This window comes from Coptis chinensis, chromosome 3 (assembly GCF_015680905.1).
Source record: "Coptis chinensis isolate HL-2020 chromosome 3, ASM1568090v1, whole genome shotgun sequence".
NCBI classification, from domain to species: Eukaryota; Viridiplantae; Streptophyta; class Magnoliopsida; order Ranunculales; family Ranunculaceae; genus Coptis; species Coptis chinensis.
In genome coordinates this window covers 24,260,033-24,287,858 of record NC_141458.1, presented here as the reverse complement: position 1 = coordinate 24,287,858, position 27,826 = coordinate 24,260,033, and the positions used below count along the sequence as shown (strand labels likewise).

The following is a 27,826-nucleotide window of genomic DNA, read 5'->3' as shown; positions in this document are numbered from 1 at the left end:
AGACCAAGAAATGGAAAAAAAAAAAATAGAAAGCGGAGTTTCTAGTCTTATATAATAGGCGTAATTATACTTGTATATGTACATAACAGCAACCAAAGATATTTCAATGACCTCTATCTTTATAACAGAGGCAGCACCACAAAAGCCTCTCTCAATTCTCAAATGCTTAAATTATTACTCACTAAGATGTTGGCCGTGCAGTCGTGTTGTTAAGACTTCTCATTTTTCCCGTAGCATTTTATGAAGTTTTAATTTCATCATTCTCGAAAAAAAAACACAAACAGCAAGATTGCTAGGTAGAAGTGATGAATTCAGATAGTACCAGCAATTGAAATAAATGAATCCATTAACACCACCACTAATCAAGAGGGCAGAGTTCATAGAATCGTTTCAGTTACATAGAGTTCTATCGGTCAGGTTATCACGGTCCAACTAACAAGGAGGTTTGTTGCGTCCTTTGTTTACTGAGATGCAAAATTAGCAGAGGTTTGTTATTCAAAATACACCTTTTTTACTCACAATGGAAATAATGCTTTCAGGGTGACGAGCTAGAGTAGTGGATGGGTTCGATAAAGACTTGTTACAACATTGATTGAGCCATATTTTCTCACCCTCCTTGAGATCTACCGGCCAAATACCTCTTCTGGAAATGTTTTGATTGATCCCTCGTATATTTGATGCGATAATGAGTGCTTTCTCACCGTAAGGATGCATTCCGCAAACACACCTAAGAGGAAAAACTTCTCATAGTTAGAATGACAGTTTACTCAGTGATAAGTAACACATTGGATTGCCAGACCTAAGTAAAATGAAAGTTGTTCCATTGATAGGCAGCTCGCTTCATCTTTACCAATGTTAACTACATCTTTACCACATGTCAAATGCATCTGCTGTAACTTTAACAGTCAGTTATGGTTGCAATGGTTTAGAAGTGGTACACCACTACAATGGAGTCATTCCACATCTGAGTCTTCATCTTCATTTTCCTCCAAGATGTAGACCAAGGCACGCTTACGTGCTGCAAATACGCAAGCAACACCTCTTGAAGCTGTAACAAGATTGTTCATTAGTCAAATATCACGGTGAACAGCATTCGCTTATATAAAACAGGAACAAGAACAGGGTCCATCGATTAAATACACTAGAAATTTATAGTTTCAAAAAACAGTCTAGAGAATTCAGAAGGAAGTGAGTTTTGCAGAATAATTGGTCAGGGCAAAGATCATCTGCCAAAAGAATCTATTCTAGATCGAGTATAGCACAAAAGAAGGGGCACCAGCACAGAGAAATAAAGCATATCAACATTGGCTACAATGTACACCCCCACTGTGGGGAAAACTCAAGCTTATACAAAGAAATCAAAAGGAGTTATTGGGTACATCTATGATCCTATGACACAAGGGAGTTAGTAGCTAAAGCGTTTCAGCAGATAAGTAATACAGGCAATAAAATAACATGAACAGCAAAATGTCACATGCAATTGGGTACCATCTTGATCCAAGGTAAATCTAATGTAGACTTCAATTGATCTAACAAGCGCCTAGAAAGAGCATATTGGAGTACATAGGGATGTTGATCTCTCAATCTAAAGACCCCACCACCAACCCTGCCTACCAATTACAGGATTAGATTGGTTATCGAGCTACGTGAATTCACACCGTTTTTGGTGGAGATGAGGTTGTCTCAAAATGAGATATGCTCTCATGCTAGGCATCAAACTTTGAGCACTAACTGAAAGTACCCAGCCATGATAGTCCCTGATGCATGAGATGTGACAGACCTAAGTGATTCCTTGGTCAGTGTAAAACTTTTATTTTACCATGGTGTTTTCACATAATACATAACAAACAATCAATATGTTTAAATATTTGGAGAAACTGCCCGAAAGACCATCGGACTTTACCTGTTTTATCAATTTAGAGATATTTTTGGCTATCAATTTGGAGACAAAACCGTCAACATCTTATCAATGTGGGGAACCATTAGCATTCCGTCCAAATTCAGTTAACGGAATCGCCCAAATTTCCCAAATCAAAGAAACTCAATTCACTCCTTCAAAGTTTCTCAAATTTCATCCTTGATTTTTCTCAAACGCCCATTCTAGTTCTTCTGCATTTAAATTCGTAAATTTCAATTTAAGTGACAGAGTTTGATGCATTTTCAGAAATTGATCTTATTGAAATTGAATAATTTGAAGGTAGAAGAAGTAGATTGGACGTCTGAGGAAAATTTGGGTACTAAATTTGAGAAATTCTGAAAGAATGAATTAAGAAATTCGATTTGGGAAATTTGGGCAATTATGTAGTTCTGTTAACATGGACGGAATGCTACGTTTCCTCAAGTTGACAATGTTTAAAAGTTATATCCCCAAATTGATACCAAAAAAAATGTTGTCCCCAAATTGATAAAACATGATGATTTTGATAGTGCAGTTTCTCCTGTAAAAATTTGGCAAGTCTATTGGAGTTATATATTATAACTTACAGAGGTCATCTCAATGGAACAGTTAAGGATGATGCCAAGTATTTTTACTTATTTCTATCTACCACGTGTCGTCTTCCTTCACATAAGATAAAAAATAGGACACTAATTCCCGCAAGATAAACAAGCTCTCATGTATACTCATAAGTTGAATAAAGAAGAACATTTAAGGCTATCACTTACCACTAACAGCTAATGGAGGATGTACAGAGTGTGGAATACACCTGACTTTCTCATTCTCGATTTGCAATATGGCACAGTCCTACAAGAACCAGATTAATCAGGGATCTATATACAATCTCTAGACTGTCTATGGCCTGTTAATAAATTGACACTATACTTTCATCAAAAGAAAATTTCAAAGCACATGTTTGGATTGCCAATACAAGCGAAAAGAGAATAAGAATCTTGAAATGACTAGTTTCAACTCTTTCCTTTGTTTTTGCATACAACACATGGTCTGGATGAAATTTAGACAAAAAAATTAAATTTGAAAGTTCTACAAAAACCTTTTGCAATGGTCATATTTTCTTTCCAGAAGATAGCAATCAATGAAAGATGAGCAGTATAAAAACAGTGAGAGAAAGAAGTACCTTCAAATGTTGAAAATTCCAATACTTCGGGTAAGCAGATCTAGTTAATGATACAAATGGGAGGTCACTTGCTTGCAGAATCAACATCAAAGCACTGCCAGCATTTTCAGAGGTGACAGTCTTTTCATTCAACAATAAAACAATCTGACTCTCCTGTTTAATGCAGATACTGTTAGTTATAAAGGTAGTAGAAACCAAAAGAGTTGCATTTAGAATCTTTCTCCAACTACCTTATAAAAGGACAGATCCACACAGTGATATCCTTCAGGAATACTCAACAATACAGCTTCCATAGAACTGCAATCCTTGTCAGCGCTACTTAAGTTGTGCATAAACCCCCTTGCAATTCCTATATTGTTAGGCATATCTGAGAAAGATTCATCAGGCAATCTGAAACATATGTAATCCACTAGCCAGTGTGGAGATGGGCAAGAACTTGAACTGCTACTGCCTAAATCCTACAATGAAAAAGAAGCCAACAGAATGTCAAGTAGTCCTTATACTTTTGTATCAAACCGTTGCACAAGCAATATGAACACCCCAGCTAAGAATGCAAACAATAACTCAAATTGAAAAGATAACAAAGAATGCTAATTACGAACTAGTATACTAGAAGACATTAAAATGGAAGCCATATGCATAAAACAATTCTATACAGTAGCTACCTTGTAGTATGAAATCGACATAGGAATGTTCAGTGGAGCAGAAACGGGTGAAGATGGGATAGGAAACAACGGTATCACGTCTTTACAGTGTATCTTCTTGGAAATTGTAGTGAAAGGGACTAGGAAGGCCTCCTTGAAACTGAAAATATGGAGTCAGTAAGAACAGAGAACCAGAACTTCTCTATTTGAAGAGAAACACAATTTTTAAACAAGGTCAACTTAATTCATCCTAACACACTATTGGAAATATTATGCATGCTAAATTCATTACAATCAACAAGAAATTGGGCCTAACACCCAATTTTGGAGAAAATGAAGTCTAGAGGACACAGTTTTTGGTGAGTAACTCACAAGGACAAATTCTAGCAATTAGTAACTCACGAACCCACGATTTCAAATTTAGTAACCCTCAAGGACAAAATAAGTTGGCCCGGCCATTTAAATGAGAACATACAAATTAAGTAAACTAAGTCCAAAAAAATGTTAAAATTGGTATATTCAGGATACTTTTTGCATTGCTGATCAAGGTGATTACCTTAGGATGTTGTACGTTCTCCAATAGTTCAATTCCCTCCAAGACAATGAGCTAACATACCAACAGGGTAATAAGGTGCAAAGCGGACAAATTACATCCATCTCCTAAGTAACCACTCAAAGATCCTTTTCCCTTATCCAACTTAATTCAAATTTATGCATCATACAAGGGTTTTGCGACTTGCAAGGTCAAAATAGCAAATATCAGAATAAAGTAGAAGACTGGGTACCTATATTCCAGCTGTTCAAATTCTTTAGCTAATGTTCTCCTCAAGAATTCAGTATCTGAAAATCCTCCAAATTGAACTAGTTCTTGAAGCTTTTGCAATGTATCCCTGAAAAATTGCAGCGTCCCCCATTAAAACGCCAGAATTTTCTATCTGAGCATCAATGAAAAAGAAGTAATAACTAAATGCAACCACATTCCTCTTCACCTAACCAATACAAATAACAATAAAGGTAATTTCCAGAATTCGTACTACACTTAAAATGGGGCAAGTTGTCGATCAATCAACACAAGCCATATTATCAAGGGGCCCAAAAAAACAGAAAAGAAAACGACAACAGGACCTTCAGTCCTTCACATAGCAATTATTAATTTATTATTAACTAGTCACAATCTATGGTATCTGGAAACTTCAAACACCATAGACTCATGCCCTCTCTATTTTATTTTTATTTATCATATACTGCTATAATTTCCATAATCCTTTAGGGCTATTTTGTTTAGTAGAAGAGTAAACAATAATATTCATCTTATAATGTCTATCATGGTGTAGTTTCTAGCTAATTTTTTTTTCCGTAACTCAAGTTCCTCTAATATCTCCCCACAACAGTGAAATGATGTACTCAATATGGCTGCAAGACAATTACAGTGAATGACCTACTAAAAAAACAGTTAAAGAAGAAAATGTTGAGAGGTGTCTCTGAAGGTTGGGCAGAGGTCATTATTGATGTAAAGGGGTTCCTCTATCAGTCGTTCCAGTCAAGGGAGTATAAAGGGGATTTCTTTTAAGGTACTTTTGTTGGCAGAGGTGAGATATGAACGTGCAAGGAAGATACATAAGGCGTAATCTATCAGTCAACAGTCATTATGTATGCACGTACAAGGGAGCATGTTTCACTTTTTTCTTATTTTTTGTAATTTCAACAACTGAATCACTCTTCATCATTGATAATTTTCTGCAGTAATTGAGAGAGAGAGAAAGAGAGATTTGTAAAGAATATCCATCAGTTGGGAGGGGAAAACAAAGATCACTTACGAGTCAACTTCAACAGTGTATTCTACTTCAGAAGCCTCCAATAAATGTCTCACAGGATCTTGATCATAAAGAAACTTCAAGAATGTTATTACGAGTTCACTGTAAAAAATTAAAACAATTATAAGATAGATTTTAAGACACCCAAACTAACTGTTAAGAGTGTGAAGGAACACGATCAAACCTATTGAATGGAGGAAGTTGGTCACTTGGTTCAGACGCTAAGAGCTTCATGCATTTTGATATCCAATTAAAGAAATTCTGAAACTGAACAGTAGAAAATAACTTTAGCAAAAATACCATAAATAAAAAAAAAAAAAAAAAAATACATAACGCATATGATGCACAATCATTCTCCAAAAACAAAGAAGCAACCACGCAAAAAAAACAAAGATAAAACACTATAACATTTTTCATATTTTTATGAAACCCGCCATTGACAAGAATGCTAGGGTACCTCCCTAGCAAGGCCTCAACACTTTTGATGCAACTATTGCACAGTTGCACCAGTTTTGAGTGGTAATTAGCAAACATGCTATGCACACATCAAAAAGCCACAAGGAAAAGAAGAAAGGTTTGTCAACTCTAATGCTGAGATGGTTGGAATATTCTTCACTATCTTTTTGGATCGAAATTCACACAAAGCTTAAAGCTCCCACGCATCCAAATGGTAGGAAGATTCACATACTCTATGAAGCTACTCCAAAGAGACAACTATTTCAGTGTAACTTACATTAGAAATAACCATTTGGCATCAAAGGCAAACATTAAGAGATGAATTTCAATAAGCAAAGTAATGGAAAACCCTCAATGCAAGGAGAATTAGGATATGATTTACTTCAATGAAATTACCTGAAAGACTACAATTGCCAGGACCCTGAGGAACCGCTCCACCTGTATGAGTAGCATACCAGCTTTTTCTGTTGCATTATCAGTAAGCTTCTCATCAAGTCCAACACCCTCATAACGAGCATGCCACCTTGATAAACCTCTTAGTTCACCAATTCTAAATCCTATGATTTCTGCAGCAGGCTGCATCAAAGGATATAGGAAGCAGTTAGAATGTAAAATGGTAAATAATAATGAAATCTACCAATAGAACTATTTGGGCAATAGAATACATATCCCAATCTCAGTAGAAATACAAAAACCAATTTTACTATAAATTGTTAAACCAGATTTTCGAAAGCTTTCCCTGCACATTTTTTTACATTTTTTTAATGTGTTTTCCTTTTGAATCTTTTTGCTCAGTAAATATAGATTTTCTTGAGAACCAATCAGAATGAAGGCAATTGAGAATGCTTCAAAAATAAAGATAAAAAAAGAGAAAAAAGATACAAGCGAACTAAATCCCAAAAGCATAACGCAAACAATACTCTGAAGATGAACATGCATCCTGTCGAAAGAGATAATATATGATTTATGAATGAAGTGAGTTCATGCATTAGGGAGGATAAAAAAGCTCTGTCATTCTGTCCCCTCCCCATCTCCACAACCAACTTTCTTTTCTCTTACCCTCCCAATCTCTCCTCTCCCCTCCATCTCTGCTAGCAGCCTCCTCCACCACTCAGACAAACACCCGAAATTTACAACCTCTGTTATTCTTGATTCCACTTCACACCAAAACCGCGGCATTGTCATCTTCAACATTCTTTCTTGTGGTCCAACTCAATTGCAAGGATGTTCGAAATGTTTTGAGGATATTGTAATCCATACTCTTGTTGTGTTTGGATCTAGGTTACATTGACATGGACACGTGTGTCCGTATCTGACACGGATACAGAGTGTAGGACACGGAAAAATATCAAAAACTAAGGTATATCACACAGAATATGAGTCCATATGTGTCCGACACGGACACGTGGATACATATCCGACACATATTATTTTTGAAATATGGCGTGTCCATGTAACATAGGTTTGGATAGAACAATAGTTCAATTTCTTATTTTAAATCTTTCTTTGAACAAATTTGAACAGTTTCATGAATCTTGAAATCTGCAATTTTGGTAGACTACGCATAAATGTAGCCAAATTTGGGTTGCATCAAAGGTCTACAAGTTGAATGTTTTCGGAAGGAAGGTTGGATGGGATGGTATATAGATATCGCTTCTGATTGTTTAGACTTATAGCATTCCATAATTACCAGGAAAGGTTTTCCAACAAGTATGGAAGTTATAGGAATAATAATGTTCAACTCTTCGTACTGAAAATTGCACAAGTTATGGGAAGCATGAAAATATAACAAATGAACTTTCTTATATCATGTATATAACATATATTCAATGGAACCACTTGAGACAAATCAACACATTGACTAAACCATGAAGTGAGGGAGGCACCTGGAGATGCTCACGAACAATAAGATGAAGCTCTTTCCCAGCATTATCAATAGCCTTTGATACGCGCCTGAGTCCCTATATAAAAACACACAAAATTAAAGAGAACAGGATTTAGAGCAAAATCTATCAAAACATAAAATATCATTTCAATAAGAAATAAGATTTGGGAACTTGACCATTTACCATTATAATTAAATACAATGTAATTTTCATTGAGAATAAGAAAACGAAAGAAATATTGCATAAATTCAGAAGAAGAAAATAATTTATAATAATGCTTTTGAGTTTACACCACTATGGTTTCTTTAAATAGATTCTAATGCTCCTTTTACAATATTACCTGTATATTTAGTTACTGATAATAACAAAGTGACCTGCATGCCAGTCTGCATCTTTGGTAAACAACTTAAGGTACAAAACCAATGTGTTTGCATTCCATTGATACACTTACAGCAGTTGAAATATCTTGAATGATAGGGCCTAGAGCATGTTTTTCTCTTAATATTGTTAATAAGCAACTTAAGAAGCTTTTACCTCAAACTCATTTAGTCTTCTCTTTTCTATTAGTGGCTTCACAGGATGAGTATCTACTATCTACTATCTACTAGACTACTAGATGCCACAATGCCGATCCACTTAAGTAGAAAATAAGTACAAAAATATTAATACATAAATAATAAAGTAAGCAGTAACATGGCTTTTCTTTTAAATGATGATGATATTGAGTTCATATATATCCAAAATAAAGAATGGAAATTACCGGTTCACCAAGGGAGTTGCTTAGAAACTGATGAATAGGTGGACTCATTCGAGCACCACCTAAAAGGCTCAAAAACTCCTCCTGAGGACATGAATCCAGCCCTATAGATAGAAAATGAAATAATTGAGTAACTAAATAATCACAAAGACAGTATGTTAAAGGAAAATACGATGTTTGTGGTATAAGAATTTTACCATGGTCGACAATCAAAGGAGATAGTGGGTCAAATTTCTCATGAAAAGTGTGCATGGCATCAGACCATTGTTTACACATAATGGAGAGTGAAGACCTGACAACCTCAATTAAATCTTCAATATTTGAAGCTTGTTGGGCCACCTGATGAAGCTCATTTTTCCTACACCAAGAATAAGATAGAAGAATGACCAAACTGCTAAATATTCTCCAATTAAAATGAAGAAAATCACTGGTTCTGTACATCTCCAAAATAAAAAATAACTTCAACTATTGCAAAAACGTTAGTCTTTAAAAAGAATGGAAGCATGATCAATTGAACACCAATACCTGAAAATCGTGGGCAGAGATAACTTTTTATTTTCATCTTTTAGTGAAGGTCATATTTTCTATTTTAGTACCCCAACATTTCAATTTACTATAATCTTGAATAATAGTTTAAATTTTACTGCTGAATAAACCCAAGATGGATCAAGCTGAAGAAAACTGAAACAAAAAGATGTCCATAAATGCCCTCACATCTAAGAAGTCCAAAAAAAGGAGAGGGGGGGATACGAACACAAGAAAAATCATAAATAAAATAATAAACTGACACAACGAAGAATATCAAGAGTGACAAGTGGCAACTGCCTATTATACAATCCACACAGAAGCAGGGTGAAAATTGAGCAGGTAGACTACATCATCTTCCAACATGTGAGATGGGAGCCACCTATCCTCCTTTGGCAAAGACGACGAGGAGTGACTTATTACAGAACTCACGGGCGATTGGGTAGTCTTTTAACTGCTAAAGAGGCCATGGGTGCAGATGGAGGTGAAATTGAAGTTGGAGAAACTTTTACGAACCAGATAGCTGGAGCTCCAAATGAAGCGGGACACATAGTAGGTCTAATTATTGAAGAAGAAAACACGAGCCCTTCCAGCATGGATGCTGATTTTCAGTCAAGTTGCTGAAGAACCCAAGCATAGTTCATGACTACGCAAGATATACGAGCGCTCAGCGCCCCAAAACAGATGGTCATACTCCAAAATGCCAAAACCAATATGGATTTCACTTTTGTCTAGGCTTGACATGATAAGCATGAGTACTGATTCCTATCAAGGGTATGAATAAACACAGTAGTTATAACCAGCTAGCAAACATGCACATGCATGTGTGACTGTGATTTCTTTTTTCCTTATGATCTGTAAAATGCTAAAATCAAAATATTTATTTTTAACTACCTACACGATATAAATATTGATTTCACACTCCCTAAAAGGTTTTAGCTAACTATTGTGCCACGCCTAGACTCTAACCGAGTTTTACTCCTGCCCACATATTTCTTTTTGTGTGCCTATTGAAACAAAATACTATGAAAATGCCATAAGTACCCATATCATATTATTATAATCCAAAACAAAAGTACTACAATTATTTATGTTTCATAAATGGTGAAAACAGAAACTAAAAAGCAAGCACCAAATTAAGTTTGTTTGTTGTTTATATATAAAGAAAGGGAAGAGATCAATAACGGTATCAGAGCAACCAAGGTTCAAGTCAAGATATTTGAACATAATGCTAAAAGTTCCAAATGCATATGCCAGTAGACCAGGTAAGAAAAAGATTGTGGGATATCCTACTATGGAAAGTGATATAACCAGTGTCAAGGTGGAGACAACTCATCCCTTCTACATATGCACCTGGACGTTAAAACGGTCCTAGGAAACCTCGTGCTGCTACGTCTTCTAGATAACCTCCTAAATTTCAAATAATATCTTAGATAATTATGTGCGCTTAGCACAAATCACCTGCTTTGTCATTTTCATAACTAAAAACCACTTTGTCTTTGTTCGCCCATGACTATATATTATGAGTATCTAGCAACTTCAAAGGCGTACAATCATTAACCAAAACAAGCAAAATCACAAATCATTCACCTCTTCTGGAAAATGGAAGTATCAAGACGCAAACCGTGCAATCCAGCTATGGAATGATGTTCAGACATTTGTTTGTCTTCCACCACTTGTCCAATGCTCATCACAATCAAATGACAAAGATCATTTGACAAAGCCACCTGTAACACCCATAGATCCAACTCAGCTGTTTACACGATATATTAGCTCATTGTATGTAAACATAAGTATTGAAGATAGATAAACATAATAAAAAATAGAATAATGCTTTCTTCAACAGATAACGGCTCAGCTTTTGTATGGAAACCATGTTGCCTTTTGAAGAGCAAAATTTGATTCATCAAACAATTCAACCGTTATATATAAACCTAACACTATATATTGGATCTTTAAACTTCTTGACATGAATGCTTTCTTCCACAGAATCCTTTTCTATGTTACAGAATGGAGCCCTAATATTCTCGAGCCTTTCGGAGTCACTAAGTTCTCTTTTTTCTAACTGTAGTAGAACATTTCCTTCGTCGTTTGGTATCAACGACAACAGAGGATAGTGTAATTAAAGGTTCCTAGAAGGGTACAATTGACTACCAAAATCCCTTGTGTTTAAATGATCTACTTTTCATAATAGGTGCATTTTCTTGCCCATCTTGTTGTTTCTTTGATCGGGACATAGTACGCGGACAATCCATACTTGTTCTTTAGGCTCAATTCAACTGCATCTCTGTCTATACGTTCAAACATCCCATCGGATTATTGCTTGTTCCTTGGGCTAATGCTGGGTTGACGGAGATCCTTACACTCCAAGACAATTCAACATAGACAATCCAAACATCTGAAAGACAAGATAATCGAACCCCAATTAGGTAGTGTTCCCAAATTTTGTGCTCACGTAGCTCCCTCTCATTTGTTAACAGAGTTTTCTTCACCCTAGTTAATGGCTCAATTCTAAACCAACTGCATCTCTGTCTATGCGTTCAAACATCCCATCAAATTATTGCTTGTTCCTTAGGCTAATGCTGGGTTGACGACTTGACGGAGATCCTGACACTCCAAGACAATTCAACACAGACGATCCGAACATTTGAAAGACAAGATAATCGAACCCCAATTAGTTAGTGTTCCCAAATTTTGTACTCATGTAGCTCCCTCTCATTTGTTAACAGAGTAGAGTTTTCTTCACTTCCACCGTAGCTAAAGGCTCAATTATGAACCAACTGCATCTCTATCTAATATCTATATATTCATCGTACCCCATCGGACGGACACTTTCGGACACATTAATTCTCAGATCTTGTTTTCACCCGTGGGCTAATATATTTCGATTATTACTTGTTTCTCAGGCTAATGTTGGGTTGACAGAGATCCTCACACTCCAAGACAATTCAACATAGACAATCCGAACATCTGAAAGACAGGATAATCGAACCCCAATTAGTTAGTGTTCACTAATTCTGTACTCATGTAAGCTCCCTCTCATTTGTTAACAGAGTTTCCTTCACTTCCACCCTAGCTAAAGGCTAAATTCTAAACCAACTGCATCTCTATCTATATATTCAAATGTCCCATCAGATTATTACGTGTTCCTTAGGCTAAAGCTGAGTTGACAGATGTAGTGACCCTAGATCTCTCTCTCTCACGCAATCTCTCTTTTTCTTCTTTCTCTCTCTCCTTCTCACTATTCTCTCCTCTTTTCTTACCCTAGCGGCCCCCTTCTTTCTCATCCCACCTCTTCTTTATATATACCTTTCCTCCCCTTCTAGGCCGTCCATCTATCGCATTATCGCATAGCTCTCCTTCATACCGTACGTATGCCACGTCGCGGTCTAGGGTTCCGCGGTACTGATCTCGTACTTTCTCTCTTTTCCCTCTTATGTTGTGTCCTATCCGCTGCACCGCTAACCTAGTCCAACTTCCAACACTATGCCACTACAAATGCCCCTTCTCGACTCCGCAGTCCTGTTAACGGATCCGGAGTCGAAAACTTTCCTGGATACTCTCTTTTCACTATGCACGTTTCCCTTTCCTCGATTTGTGTGTGTGATGGGATTGCACTCATCACGCGCGTTTTCAGCCTCCCCTTCCGTACCTCGCTTGGTGTCTCAATGTCTCGATTTGGTGGCGGTCTACCCGACTCCTCGAATTCCCCAATGTCCATAATTACCTCTTTGCCCTCCCTTTGTTTAAACTTCCTTCTTCTCCCTCTTTTTCATTTTATTCCGCCCCTTCATCTTCTCCTTTTCCACTACTCCATTTTTCCTCTCTTTCTATCTGTTTCCGGCTTGCGTGCGCTCCTTCAATCTTCCGGCGGTTCCTTCCCCTCACTGGCTCTCTACTCAAGCATAAACACTCTCTTCTTGGTTCTCTTAGGTATGTTTTCTAGGCCTTACTTATTTTTGTTCAAGCTAAATAGTAAATTCTTTCCATTCTCTGCATCTGTCTCTCTGTTTTCGTTTTTTTCCGGCTCTCTAATTCGGCGATTCTTCCACTTCCCGTTCACCCCAGTAAGCGTCTCTCGCCTCCGGGCCTCCCTCTACAGGCCCCTACCTCCGGCCGCCCTCCCGGTCGTTGTTTCCTCCACCCACGTTTCGCCGCCCCTAATTTAGGCGCCATTAGGGATGCTTATGGCATCCCACCCAACATAACTCTAGAGCCGCGTGCCATCCATCACACACTACCCGCGACCTAGTTCCCCGTCGCCTTGGCCACCTTGTGGTCCGCGATTGGTCAAATTGTTGCCGGTCTACGGCTACCCCTCACTCTCTTGGATGTCGAGGTGTGCAATCACTTCAACATCCCCCCCTACCAAGGCATAGGAAACTTTTGGAGGACTATGTATGCCGCGAATGCATACAATAGAACTGGCGAGCCCAAAATCACCAGCCGAGACATCTTCTCCCACTACTTCCTTAAGAAAAGCACTAAAGACGTCGGCGTGGGATACCGGTCTTTTTGTGTACGCCCCTCTTGCTCCGCATTACATCCTCAGACAAAGTGTGACACCATTACCCTTTATATGTATCAGGACAATTTCTGTCCGCGGACCTTCCTTATGATTTACATCTTAACCACCTTGCCTTCATCCCCCGTTGTAAGAAACCTTGTTTTTCTCTTCTTCCTTATTGCATTGTTACCATTATGCTCTAACTCACTGCTTTTCCCTAGGTTGTAGGTTGGCGGTCGGACTCCAAATCCTAATTCTACTCCGGCATATCTTGTCCCATTTTCCAAAGACTCCATAACCTCGGTCCCGCTCAAGCCAGTCACCTCAGCATTCACCCTACCACCGCCACCCCGCTGTTGCAAATTCCCTATCTACAAACCTTCCGTGGCTTCTTAGCTCCCTTTTACCGCCCTCCCCCTCCAAAAGAGCGAAAACCCAGAGCCTCCCCACCTACCCGAAAAAGATCTCACCTTTCGTCATCCCATCGCCGTCGTCCTTGCACCTACTCTCAATCCATAAGATCTCAGGACTCTCCCACCACCTCCGCGCCCGAAGACATCCCCTCATACCACTCCATTTCCAACTGGGACGACCAGTATACTTCTCCTCATTCCCCCACCGACGACATGGACGTCCATAAACAAAAACTTTTTGACAGTGACTCTGAGGACGATGAGGTGACTGAGATTTCCCCAACCGAGGCGGTGGCTTCTACCGAAATGCCCCCGTCCAAGCGACAACAGACCTTAGCCTCTGACGGGTCAGTCCCTGTAGTTCCGCGGACCTCCGAATCTGAAGCACCTGCCCCCCTCCCGTCGTCACTTCCACCCGAAGTCTCTTCTCCATGCGCCTGCCGACCTGGCAAAGAACCGATTCCACCGGCAGCTTCGGCTTCTAAATCGGCCCTGCGGAAGACTTCGCCTATCTTCACGCGGCGCGAACCGCCCAGTATCCACGGTGACGCGCTTTACACAATGCGGAAGTAGCCTCCTCCCTGTTTTACAACGCCCATCTGCTTAGGGACTTCGCCTACGCCGATGGGGTTTGTACACCCTTGACATGCTAACCACCACACCTCTTTCTATCTCTAACCGAACAAGTTGGCTGCCTTCTCTCTCTCTCTCTTCGGTCGAAGATCGCTCTCTGTTTTAGCCGCTACTAACTTAGCCTCAAGTCCTCTCTCGCATGAAATCTTCACACCAAAGACTACTATATGGATCATCGGCGACCGTCGAGGAGCCGCTTGAAATGCTCCTTGAACAACATCACTCACCTTTCTCGCTTTAGCCCAAAGAACACCAAGCTGCCCTCGACACCCTCTCAAGAACGTAAAGATGTTACCGCCGCCCTACTTCAAAGAACATCAAGATGACATGGCTATTCTTCGCGAACGGCTTCAAGCTTCGACAAAAAGGTAACCAAGAAAATCCGGGGAAGAGCTTGCCCGCTTCACCCGAAGGGCGGCTCTCGCCGGATAAGCCCCCAGACCCGGTACCGCGCCCCCCTCGGAGATGCCGAAGAAGTGGTTGCCACTGATAACTTTCCCCGCTCTCTAGTGTATGAAGAGATTTCCAACCCTACCGCGGCTACCGATGAGACCCTTGCCGAGAGACTGGAGAACGTTGCTGCCACACACACCACTGCACCTTATGAAGAAGCCTCTGATGTCCTACCTGCCGTCGACTCTCCCCCAGAAGCGCTAAAAATACTCTATGTTTTCCATACCTTTTGTAATAAGTCATTTTATCCCATCTAGGTCACTGATGGCAGTACAATTGTTGTGTTTATGTTTGAATATTAATCTCTTTCATGTGTGATGTTTGATTTTGCTTGGCATATCTATCATCTCTTCCCCTGTGGTTTGGTCTTTTTACCTTACTCCGATGTAACTCTTGCCCTGTCTTTTTCTCGATGTTTGGCTATTCCACCAACTTTAAGCCAGCCTCCATGCTCCTCGACTAGTTCCTTGCATTAGTGATGGGCTCATTCCTCTCGTTGTTTTTATGAAGGTTGAGTATATCTGCAAATGACTCCAACTCCCCTCTAACTCTCTCCATGTTTGGGCCTCATGCCCCCACGTGGTGCTAGTATCCCTACTCCGCGAAGGGCTCGCCCTGCTCCGCAGACTCTATCCTTGTATTAGCGAAGGGCTCCTCCACTCCGCTGTCTCTCTCCATACTGGGACTTCGTGTCTCCTATGCGATTTGCACCGCTCCCCCGCAGAGGGCCCATCCCACTCTGCGGTTCTGCAATCTTAGTAAGTCCCTTGAGGCAACTCATCTTGCCCCGGGTTCATCTCTAGCCTTGTATCAGCGAAAGGCTCATCCCCTCCGCTGTCTCTCTCCCTCCTTGGGCTCCATGCCCCACGTGCTATTTGCACCTTTATCCCGCTCTGCAGGTTTCATAGTTTTTGAAAAACCATTGGGGACCTTCTGCGGTCTCGTTGGTATTTCACGTCTCGTAGTTATTTTGGACTCCTACCTCTATAAATGATGATTTCTTCTCAAAAGTGTTGTTGCATTATATATTTACATACCGCCAAATTCAGGCAATAGATTTCCATTACATTCAATTGTGAATTTTTTTTAATATTCTCACATTCCACGGCTTCTCTATCAGTTTGCCTTCCTGTGTTTGCAACCTGTAAGTGCCCGCCCTTCCAATATCCACCACCATGTAAGGTCCCTCCCAGTTCGGACCTAACTTTTCATCTTTCTCTTTCCTAGTGCTAGGTGTCACTCGGCAGAGCACCAGGTCGCCTATGTGGAACTGCCTTGGCTTGACCCTCCTGTTGTACTATTTTTGCAACCTCCGGTGGTACTCCTCCAGCCTTATACGGGCAATGTCTCTTCTTTCCTCTGCTAGATTCAAATCTGCTGTTAAGATTCTCCAGTTTGAACCCTCCTCCACGACCTTTGTTCGCGTTGTAGCTGCCACCATCTCCGACGGGATCACGGCCTCCACCCCATAAGCCAATGAAAATAGGATCTCTTGGGTGGATGACCGAGGTGTGGTCCGGTAGGCCCATAATACATGACTAAGCTCGTTGGCCCACGCCCCCTTCTTATCCTCCAACTTCCTCTTTAGGTTGTTCATGATAGTCTTGTTGGAGGACTCTGCTTGTCCGTTGCCCTCGGAATTGTAAGGGGCCGAGAACCCCTGTGTCTTACTTTGTAGGTTTGCAAGACCTGGCCACCTTTGCTCTCGTAAACTGAGTTCCATTGTCTGCTATGATGGCGCACGACAACAAACCTGCGCAGATAATATTCTCCCATAAAACTTGATAACTTGGCGGCTTCCTTCACTTTCTTTGCAGGTGCGGCTTTAATCCATTTTGTGAAATAATCCGTAGCTGCGAGCATGAACCTCCTTTTAATACTGGCCATGGGCAGCGGTCCCACTATATCCATTGCCCACATAGCAAAAGACTACGGACTTGAGACATTGTGAAGGCGGGTCAGCCGGGGAGAATATCAACTATGCAAATCTCTGACATTTGTCACATATCTTAGCAAATTCCACATCATCCTTGTTCATGTGGGGCCAGAAATACCCCTGTGTCAATAGCCGATGTGTCGTCGTTCTCCCCATTTGAATGGCTCCATAATCCCCTCCGTGTAGTTACGCGCTTAACACTTTTGGGATAGCCGCGGACCTAAATATTTTAGAAGTGGTCCACTGAAGTTTTTCCGATATAACTCTCCTTCCAGTAGAACGTATCTCCGAGAAGTCTGCTCCCATCTCCTTCTTTCCTTTTTATCCGTGACTTCCTTTCCTGCCAAAACGTTTTTAATAGGCTCCATCTAACCCTCATTCTCTTCCGCGACCTGACAAATCTCCATCTCATCCTCAGTGCTCGGTTTCTCCAACCTTTCCACGTGTATTGTTTCTATCTTGGGACCGGGAATTGCGGTGCTATATATATAGGGCATCATCGGTAATCCGTTTTCTCCCGCCCCAAATGAAGGAAACAGAGTTTTGTGAATTTCTCTGCTCGTTTACGCACCACATCGAGCGGCGAACCCCCCATTAACTTGACACACCACTAAGTTTGAGTCAGAATAAACTGTCAGCTCCTTCACTCCCAAATCCTCGGCCATTTTCAAACCTGCAATTACCGCTTCGTACTCTACCTCATTGCTGGATGCCGCGAACCCGAGTTTCACGGTTTACTCTATTATGCTATTATCAGGTGTAACCAACACGACTCCTATGCCGCTACATGCGTCGGTAGCCGATCCATCCGCGAATACCCTCCACCCATTCCTCTTATCCCCGGGGTGCAGAAGGTCCGCTCACTCTCGTTCGGTTCCATAATCATTTCCCTCCCCCGTGGGATCCTCTGCAGAAACTCGCCGAAACTTCGGCCGCGCTGCGCCTTTTCCATGGTTCTTATCGATCATCAGATCTCATAGGAACTTCAACATCACCGCCCACTTCAACATTCTACCAGATTTTTACGTTTCCTCGCTTGTCTCGAGGCAAATTCGTTACCACCACCACCACATATGCTTCAAAGTAGGGTTTGCCTTTCAAGATTGAAAAACTAATGCCAAAGCATACCTCTCGATCCTACTATATCGGCGTCTCTGCAGATCTAACGAGTCTTGCTTTGAAAAATACACCGCTTCTCCGCTTTGTCGACCCACCGAACTAGAACCGGTATTTGCGATACTCGCGGGCCCCAAGTACAAATCAACTTCTCCCTGCCCGGCCGCTGAAAAAGAAAGACGCTTTGCCCAAATATTTTTTCAATTCCTGGAATGCCTCATCACACTCCGCAGTCCATACAAAATCCGGTGTGCTCCTCAACAGTCGGTACAATGGTCTGCACTTATCAGACGACTTGGAAATGAATCTATTTAGAGCCGCGACCCTTCCTGTTAACCACTGTACTTCCTTCACGCTCCGCGGAGATGGCATCTCTACCAGGGACCTTATCTGCTCGGGGTTAGCCTCGATTCCCCTATAAGTAACTATGTACCCCAAAAACTTTTCTGTAGTCACCCCGAAAATACACTTCTCAGGGTTCAGTTTCAAGTTGTACTTACGTAGTATCCCAAAGGTTTCTCACAACCCCTCGATATGTTCCTCTTCTGACATACTTTTCTCCACCATGTCGTCTATATAAATCTCAATTTCCTTCCGAATCTTGCTTTCAAACATTTTTCACCCAACCGTTGGAAGGTTGCCCTTGCATTTTTCAAACCAAACGACATCCTCGTATAGCAGTAAGTTCCGCCCTCCACCACAAACGAGGTTTTCTCCTGATCGGGCCCATACATCGCGACCTGATTATATCCCATTGACGCGTCCATGAAGGAAAAAATCTTGAACCCGGCCATCCTGTTCACCAACTCATCTACTCGCGGCATGGGATAGCTGTCCTTTGGACACTCTTGATTTACATCAGTAAAGTCTACGCATATACACACTTTCCCATTCTTTTTTGGTACCGCGACAATATTAGATAACCAGTCTGTGAACTTTACCTCTTGGATTATTCCCGCGACTCTACCGCGATTATATTAGATAACCTTTCAATCTTGCGACCTCTTCCCGGATCCCTTCAGCATATTTTGGTCTAATACTGCGCATCTTTTGCCTCACGGGTTTGATGTTCTCTTTCATATGCAAGTGATGACATGCGAACTCGGGATCCAACCCAGTAACATCCTCTATTGTCCAAGCAAAGACGTCTCTATTGTCTGACAAGAACTGTATCAACTTACCCCTCCACTCCTCGGGCAAACTAGATCCTATCGATGTGAACTTCTCTTCTTCCCCTATCCCAATATTCACCATCTCTATCTCGTCGAGCGTCTTTGGATCCACCATTTGTCTCATCATCCTCCCTCGCCGAGGTGCATCTGTAATTGCTAATGCCGGCCTCTTCCTAGGATTGGAAGCCTCTCCTTCCGATCCGTCGATCAACCGCTTCCACGGTTCCCGATGGTTTTTTGCGTAACGATCACCGTAGACACCATACATGCCCGGTAGGGGTGGGGAATCGTATTACCTGATAATACGTTGATTGGACCGCCTTCATCTTGTGAATCCACCGCCTTCCCAAGATTGTATTGTATTGCGAAGCCGAATCCACCACCATGAAACGAGCGAAAAATGTCACCGGCCCAGTTGTCACGGGCAGTAAGAGTTCCCCCATGGGCTCTGTCATACTTCCGTTAAATCCATACAAATTAGTTCGCGAAAGACGCAGCTGCTTAGGATCAACTCCCATTTCCTCCAAGGCACTTCTGAACAACAGATCTACCGCACTCCCACAATCAATCAACATTATTTTCACCATGTAATTCCCCATTGTCACTGTAATGACCAATGCGTCTTCATGTGGTGAGTCCACTGCTCATAGGTCCGCGTTGCTAAACACGATTCTATCTTTTTCGCATTTGCGCACCGCTTTGCCGCAAGGCCTATCCGTTCTCTCATTAATCTGGCGAAATGCTCGCGGTCCGCCAGTATCTTGTCTCTGATGGCGTTATGACTCATAACCTCCCATTTGTAAATCACGTTGATGGTTCCCAATATCCTTCCCTAGCGGCGGCATCGCGCTCCTCATTCGACCATCTCTCACAAATTCTCCCATCCCTCTTTTTCCACCATTCTCACGAACCAACCATTTTAGAAGTAGCGATTCGAATCGTCTCATGATTCCTTTATCGATGATATCGTAGAAGAGCTTCTCCCAGTATCTCCATTGGCGTGGTTCGCGATCCCTCATACCCCGGCAGATTCTTTATTACGGGTAAGATCTCATCGAGCGGTTTGTTCAATAGAGTCTGTTCCATCTCACGGTATGGCTTCCTCTCCCTATACTCTCTTCGATTCCTACCGGCTTCCTGCCTTCTTTCGCTCATTACCCAGCGATGATCTCCCACTTTCTTTTTCCGACGTCCCCACTTTCTGGCGTTCTCGATCCTTCTCCAAAGACAACACGGCCTTCCCCGTCCTCTTGGAATTCTTCTGCATAGAATCTTCATATCTAATATACTTCTCCACTCGTGGATACAGTTCATGTAGTGTCGCGATCTCATTTTTGGCCACGGATTGGTGCACCCCTGTCCCCGGGAGCAAGCTTCTCTCAAAAGCTATCACCGTTGTCCTCTCATCCAGATTTTCAACTTTCAATGTCTCTGCCTTGAACCGACACAGAAACTCCCTAACTGATTCCGTGGATCTTTGTCGCACATTGAATAGAGCCGCGATGTCCACCACCCGCTTTTTCTGATGTATGAAGTGATCTATGAACACCTGCTCCAACTCCTGGAAATTCTTGATACTTCCCGCTGACAGTCTGAAATACCAGTCCGACGCCCCTCCTTTAAGACTAGTCGGGAACATCATACATCGCAAACCGTCATACCGAGCCTCTTGCCAGAGTGGCATCTTGCAGAAAATGATGAATGTGGTCCGCTGGATCCCCTTTACCGTCAGACCTCTTGAACCTCGGCTGGGCAAACCGTTTTGGAACCTCTTAAGCCCATATGTCATCTGCAAGCGAGTTGCGATTCAACCCAGCCACCACTTGACTGGCCGCTCCCCTGCGCTCTTTCGTTTGTCGCCAGTTCGCCTCCCTATCATTGTCTATCATTTCTTGGACTTGCTCCATTGTCAACCCCGCTACCGGGTTTTCTACTATATTCGGTTCGGGCTCTTCCGCATCTTCAGATCCCTCATTTTCGGACCCCTCGCTTAACTTTTCTTCGACCTCCTCCTCCGTCTTCTCTCTCTCTCTTCGCAGCTCATCGTTCTCCCTCACCGATCTCAATCTCCTCTCGTGATCAAACGTGTTTCTTCATTTTTGCCGCTTAACTTCTTTTAGTTCTTCTCCTCCTCAATCACCGCTTAGGATCGACTCATGAACCCTAATCTTTTTTGGCCTACCCACTGCTCTCTTCAGTGCCATTTCTAAGTTGTTTTTCTCTAGTTCCCCACAGACGGCGCCAAATGTAGTGACCCTAGATCTCTCTCTCTCACGCAATCTCTCTTTTTCTTCTTTCTCTCTCTCCTTCTCACTCTCTCTCTCCTTCTCACTATTCTCTCCTCTTTTCTTACCCTAGCGGCCCCCTTCTTTCTTATCCCACCTCTTCTTTATATATACCTCTCCTCCCTTCTAGGCCGTCCGCCCATCTATCGTGATCATCGCGATGACTCTCCTTCATATCGTGACGTATGCCACGCCACGCGTCAGGGTTCCGCTGTAATCGATCTCAGACTTCCTTTTTTCCCTTCTTATGTTCGTCTATCCATAACGCAGACCGTGACCAAGTCCAAGTTCCAACACTATGCCACTACAACGGAGATCCTAACACTCCAAGACAATTCAACACAGACAATCCAAACATCTGAAAGACAAGATAATCGATCCCCAATTAGTTAGTGTTTCTTAATTATGTACTCATGCAGCTCCCTCTCATTTGTCAACAGAGTTTTCTTCACTTCCACCCTAGCTAAAGGCTCAATTCTTAACCAACTGCATCTCTGTCTACAAATTCGAACATCCAATCAACTTCTACCCATATTATCGTCCACAAATGCAATTTTTCTATGCTTTGATGTGGTCAGGTGTCCTATATCCATTTTCACCCCACCCCAATAATCCCCTCCTAGCTCATCAAGCTACGTAACCTCAGGTATAACAATTAGTATAGAGGAAAAGTCAAAGCAGTGGGTCAAGAATATTGATATTATTCCTAATTACGAGGGACAAACTTATACACCCAGCCACCTAGGTAATCTTAATTCAGAATCAGCATAATTGTGCAAATGCATCGGACCTATTGATATTTGATGCAGTTTTGCCAAAATTGAAAGTGAAACCAAGGAGAGGCTATGAGGGCCATGTGAAGCAGACAATGACTATTTCCATCATGTCATGTCATGAACATTACACATACCATGACGTTCTGAACTGGGTAGTAATTGGTAAGAGTACATAGGTGGTTTGTATCCTCAGGGTATGCTAGAGACGTGCATAGTCTAAATGGATGAATGTTGCACCAAGAGTTTAAGCCTACATCCTACGTCCCTAGAGCTCCATCCACGACTAGAGGTTCTTAAATGGCAATGTTACTCACTTTGCAGTCAGCACCTAAGTAACATGGGCGTGGCTTAAGTTGGCTTTTGGTAAACAGATGAAGGCAAATGTTATGATCATCTCTATACCATCAACATAAAATAGATGAGTTGCGATCACCAAGTACTTACAAAAATAATGAAAATTATTAGGGGAAAAAAAGGTCACTATGCGTGTCGGTGTTGGACACGGAAATGAAATGTCCAACACGGTGACCTATAAAGGACCTTATAAAGCGCATCCTTACAAATAAATAACTATGAAAGTGACATATCATGGAATTGTAAGTTGTAACTATGTTATAAGATTCTGTTCTTAGTTTTTTAGGGTTAGAAGAAACCCTAGTTTGAAATTGTAAGTACAACATGTTCCGTGTGTCCGACACTGATATTTTTTAAAAATACGAACTGTCCAAGTTACTTAGTAAAAAAAGAAGAACAATAAAGAGTTATAAAAAGATTAATTACTTCATTCTCTCTATTAATTTTTTTTTTCCTGCATACTTAATTGTCTACTTGAAAACATAACAATAATTATTAGTTAGCAGCAGTACCCATGTTGTTAGTTCTTGTATAGGTTGTCATGTTGGATGCCGACACAAGTATCCGCTTTGAGGCTACTTAACTTGGCACCGAGGACTTCTTAGTTCTGAGGAAAACCACACACCTCTAGTAAGGGGTGGTAAAGTGGCACAATATTGGAGCTAAGAGTATCATTACAGCAGATTAAAGTCGTGGAGTGGAACTCTATAAGCCCTACACAATTTTTTCAAAAATAAATAAGAACCACCATTTTTTCACTCATTCTTACTCATTACGTCCAGAAATCCGCTCTAAACATTTTTTCTAAAGCTTAATACTTCCATGCCTTGAAACACTTTTTCACCTGGATTTGAGGAATTCCAAGAGCCAAATCAAATTTCTAAAGTTTCTCTTTTTCTCCTCAACAACTTAATCTTCTTTCTTTTTCTCGTTTTTCCTGCTCGCTCATCAATTCTGGTTTAGTCTTTGCCTATCGAATAATAAATAAAGCGTTCCTACAAGACATTTTCTTAGCTTGGCAGGAGAAGGCTCCTTTGCCTCAGAAGTTCTTATCCCCTACCTACAGTAGTACCCTTTGACAAAAACAAAACCATTTAATTTTCTCATATCCAAGGACGAAAACTAGTTGAGAAGGTGATGAAGATTGAGATTTCACAATTTCCACCTTCCTCATCCACGTCAATAATTTATACAGTTCACTCACAAAACAATAGGGCTATGTAGTGCAAGATATAGAACCCATTAAGCCGACCCATTTCAATTGGATAAGGTTTTAATAATGATAGCAACAAAAACAATATGGTACTAGAATTAATAGTTAAGTCTGGAAAGTAATTCGGTCGTGTCACTTCATAAATCTTCTAAATAATCTAATCTCATGATGTTGCCTTCCCTTACAAGGACCCACTCACAAAAAATAAATTAATAGGAAAACTTTAGGACTACATAATGCATCTGAAAAATCTATTTATTTACTTTTATTATACTTTTATTTGGTCAATGCCTTTTTTTAGTTACTTTTTCAAACTTCACAATCAAATATGGGAGGGACAATTACACATATGGTGAGTTTATTCGAAAAATTTCCATGGCATAATTTAGGTTGGCATTAATCCTTTTAGCTCATACGAGGGTGTTGAGTTTTCCTTTTTTAAAAATATTTTTTAATTAATTTATTATTTATCTAAGTGATTAAAGCTTTTTACATATTTAACACCAACAAAAAAAGACATTGGGAAGAAGATGAGGCAAATATAGCATCAATAGAGTCGGATCTCTATCCAAGTACATTCATGTATGGGTGTACATAAAACCAGCCAAACCGACAAAACCGAACCGGTCGGTTTTGGATCGGTTATGCTTATTAGTCGGGTCAATTAGGTTAAGTATATATGAAAACCGATAGGGTCAGCTTAGTCCCAAACCCGAACCGAACCAATCCGCTATATATGATATATATTAGAATATACATATTTAATTTGATTTAATTTAAAAATATGTGAAAACCGGTCAGTTCAGATTGGTTAAACCATAACCCAGTCGGTTCGGTTTGGGTATCGGTTAGGCTGGAAATTGGCTCAGTTCAGTTACTGTAAAGTATAAACAAATAGGTTTAGTCCCAAACCCGACCTGAACTGACCCGTGCACACCCCTACATTTGTGTATCTAGATTCTAGACTTGCCTACACAATCAAACTGCAAAAGGATTTTTTTATGTTTTCACCCCCTGCTGCCCTGCATATAAGCTAAAAGAATAAACAGACCAATAAAAGTATAAAACAGATTAAGTTCTTAAGCCTCTTTGAATGTCAGGTTATAAGAAATATATCGTAGATTTGTTATAGCAAACAACAAATACCTTATATATTGAAGCATTTGCCAGTTGATAGGTAGCTTGATTGCCCAAAAGAGGAATATGAAAGAAGGATTCGTGTATACTCTGGTACAGGGCCCACAAACCAAAATTAATTAGTAACAAAAAAATAACTTGTCGAAGTTAAACACGACATCTAAAAATTACAGCAACAGCAAAAAAAGAGGGGGAGGGAAATTGTTAAAAAGAAAATTTCATAGAAGGGATTTTTTATAGGCAAGACATAATATATAATGAAAAATCCAAGTAGAACGCGACAAAACAACAGGGGGTAAACAGGCATAAGAATGGCAACTAAGACAACCAACAAGGCTGGCACCCCTTAGCCCACTCATCATCTGCATCCCATATCTTCTCCCTTAGCAAAGCACTAAGCTGAGGGATACAACCCACCCAGACAAAAAACAAATAGGAAAAGTAAAGGGTACATACATATACCAATAGGAAAACTAACCCTAGATGAGTTCTTATATCGATACACAACAAATTCTTGAATAAGTATGAAGGTCCCAAAGAGGATACTGCACAGTAAGGATAACCTACAGGAAATCTTGTAATGTCGTAAAATGAGAATATGGATTGAATTGAAAAATTAGGACAAAAAATAAACCATAAAACCTACACTCAGCGTACTCAGTGGTGACAAGTGGAAAGGTAAGGCGGCATAGTACTAGAGGAGTGATATTGATTCCTGATTTGAAGACAAGTCATTCCCAAATCACTCCCATGTGTTCCAAAGTAAAATATTTTTTTACTCACTCATGATAAAAACAGAACCCACTCAACCCAGCTATGTTGTCGGGGGCCTCAGGGGTGAGGCGAGGCGCTAGGCTTCCCAACCGGCACCTTGGGAACGCCTTTGATAAATGACAACAAGTTGCAATTTCACTAAAGTTGGCACCATGAGCGCCCGGCAGGACTGGCGCCTTTGACAGCATAAGAATCTAGAGCAACTGAGCAAGATTAATATGGTTCCTACACAAAATATCAAATATTACCCTAATAAAAGGTCATACTTTTTCAGGTCAGTAGCAGGGGAGGGGAGGGGGGAGAATTCTCAGAAAGAAATAACATAATGAAAATCTCAAGTAATCCCCCATTCTTTTAAATATCTCCTTAAATGTAAGTTGCAGAACAAATCTATACAATCCAACCCACTCCTAAACAACATGTTCCCATGAAACTACGGAAAAGGGGAAGAATCAAAACTTCCTAATGTAGTCAAAGACTTTCCCCACTTGAATTCCTTCCAAAACCCCACCCTCCCAAACTTTACTGAAGACCTGCTGAAAATTTTCAGTCCTTCAAGTATCATTTCAGAAAGGTCAACCATCTGGAGGCTGGAGCTTGGGATCACCATCAATGATTTTTCTTTTGTTTCATAGATGTAACTAAGGAAAATACATTTCAAGAAAAAACATAAACACAGTTTCAAATGTTTACATTTTCATGCATGTGGCTTCATCTTGGTCTCACTAGTGTATGACTGTTTCCTGTTGGTATCTGCAGTTCAGTCGTTCAGCCACTTTAATTCCTCATTTAGATGTGCTAGTGAGTGTTAATATTAACTTTTAGCACATGCATTGTTTGACCCATTTAAACGGAAAATAAATAAATAAAAAACTATTCTGAATTATCACTTACAACTTTTCCTATTGGAAAAATTCCAAAAATGCTAAAGCAAATGCTTCCATCTTTGTCGCCACTGCATAGGATGTTAAACCGTTGATGTGAAGAATTTGATAGTTCTTGAATGGATTCTTCATTATCATCCATGAGTCCAATATCTCCAGATACCAATCCAGGAACTCTAGGAACTCTTGGAGCTGAAGGAAAGAAACGCAAAGTCCGATCTTTGTAAGTCAATATGTTGCAATTTTCATCCTGAGAGCCAAAAACTATAAAAATAAATAGACAAATCCATTGCATTAGAAGAAACCATGGCCCAATATGGCCACGGTGAGGGTAAATTAAATAAATCCCAGGCTAACTTCATACCCCAAAAGGTTCTCCGTCCTCCTCCCAGTTTAGACACACAACTGCTGCCTCGTGGAACTTTCTGCTACTTAAAAGCTTTCCATTCTGCAATCAAAATATTTAAAAAACAAAAAACTTGAAAAATGCAAGTAATGGTTGAGTGGTAAAAGCATACCTCGACATCATGTAAAGAGATAGTGCCATCTTCAATGCCAACAGCTATTGCTTTACCATCGGGTCGCCAACATAAAGACGTTATGCATCTTCCTAAAACAAACAAATATAACTCATTAATTACAGCAAAAAACCTTAAATTACAAATGTAACCCTAAAATAATTAACCTGGAGAGATAGTCCATAATCTTTGCCAATTAAAACGATGGAGAAGAATCTTGGAATCTTCAGTAACCATTGCCAGTAAATCTTTCTCTGGGTTCCATTCCGCAATCTTTATCTATAGTAATAAATAAAACAATGAGTGGTTTATATAAAAAAAAAAAAATTAACAAATCTAACCTGGGCCGAGACTGGTTTATCGAATTGGAGTTGGAACGGAATGGTTCCATGGGGCCAATCAGTTTCCATTTGAGGTGAGGGCGGGAAACACTAGTAGTTCTAGGATTTAACCTAGTGGTCAGGACTCAGGAGTTGAAATTTCAAACTTTTAAATCTCG

General features: G+C 40.6%; 1 protein-coding gene across 4 annotated transcripts; it reads right to left on the bottom strand.

Annotated features, from left to right (window-relative positions):
- Positions 1 to 328: 328 nt before the first annotated feature.
- APC4 (Transducin/WD40 repeat-like superfamily protein) lies at positions 329 to 27,826 on the bottom strand. Of its 4 annotated transcripts, none has more exons than XR_015218206.1 (20): positions 27,669 to 27,826; positions 27,495 to 27,606; positions 27,328 to 27,419; positions 27,174 to 27,257; positions 26,820 to 27,059; positions 25,161 to 25,241; positions 10,747 to 10,883; positions 8,829 to 8,989; positions 8,635 to 8,735; positions 7,875 to 7,949; positions 6,385 to 6,564; positions 5,717 to 5,799; positions 5,536 to 5,634; positions 4,504 to 4,608; positions 3,740 to 3,878; positions 3,305 to 3,532; positions 3,075 to 3,227; positions 2,665 to 2,743; positions 800 to 1,048; positions 329 to 727 (listed from the first exon to the last, which is right to left on the bottom strand). XR_015218206.1 is itself a non-coding variant. In XM_086601144.1 (19 exons), the coding sequence occupies exons 1-19, from the start codon at positions 27,735 to 27,737 to the stop codon at positions 954 to 956; spliced, it is 2,313 nt and encodes a 770-aa protein (XP_086457270.1). In that variant the 5' UTR covers positions 27,738 to 27,826; the 3' UTR covers positions 329 to 953. The 4 variants fall into 4 exon arrangements, 1 of the variants encoding a protein (XP_086457270.1); XR_015218205.1 differs by having other exon boundaries at positions 851 to 1,048; XR_015218207.1 differs by having other exon boundaries at positions 872 to 1,048.

What these genes read in the sequence shown, in the direction of transcription:
- APC4 (XM_086601144.1), bottom strand. Translation starts at nt 27,737, where the DNA reads ATGGAAACTGATTGGCCCCATGGAACCATTCCGTTCCAACTCCAATTC. An exon ending in TTTTTCCAATAGGAAAAGTT is followed by an intron (nt 25,242 to 26,819) that starts GTAAGTGATAAT and finishes GCCCTGTACCAG; the next exon opens with AGTATACACGAATCCTTCTT. An exon ending in TACACTGTTGAAGTTGACTC is followed by an intron (nt 4,609 to 5,535) that starts GTAAGTGATCTT and finishes GCAATTTTTCAG; the next exon opens with GGATACATTGCAAAAGCTTC.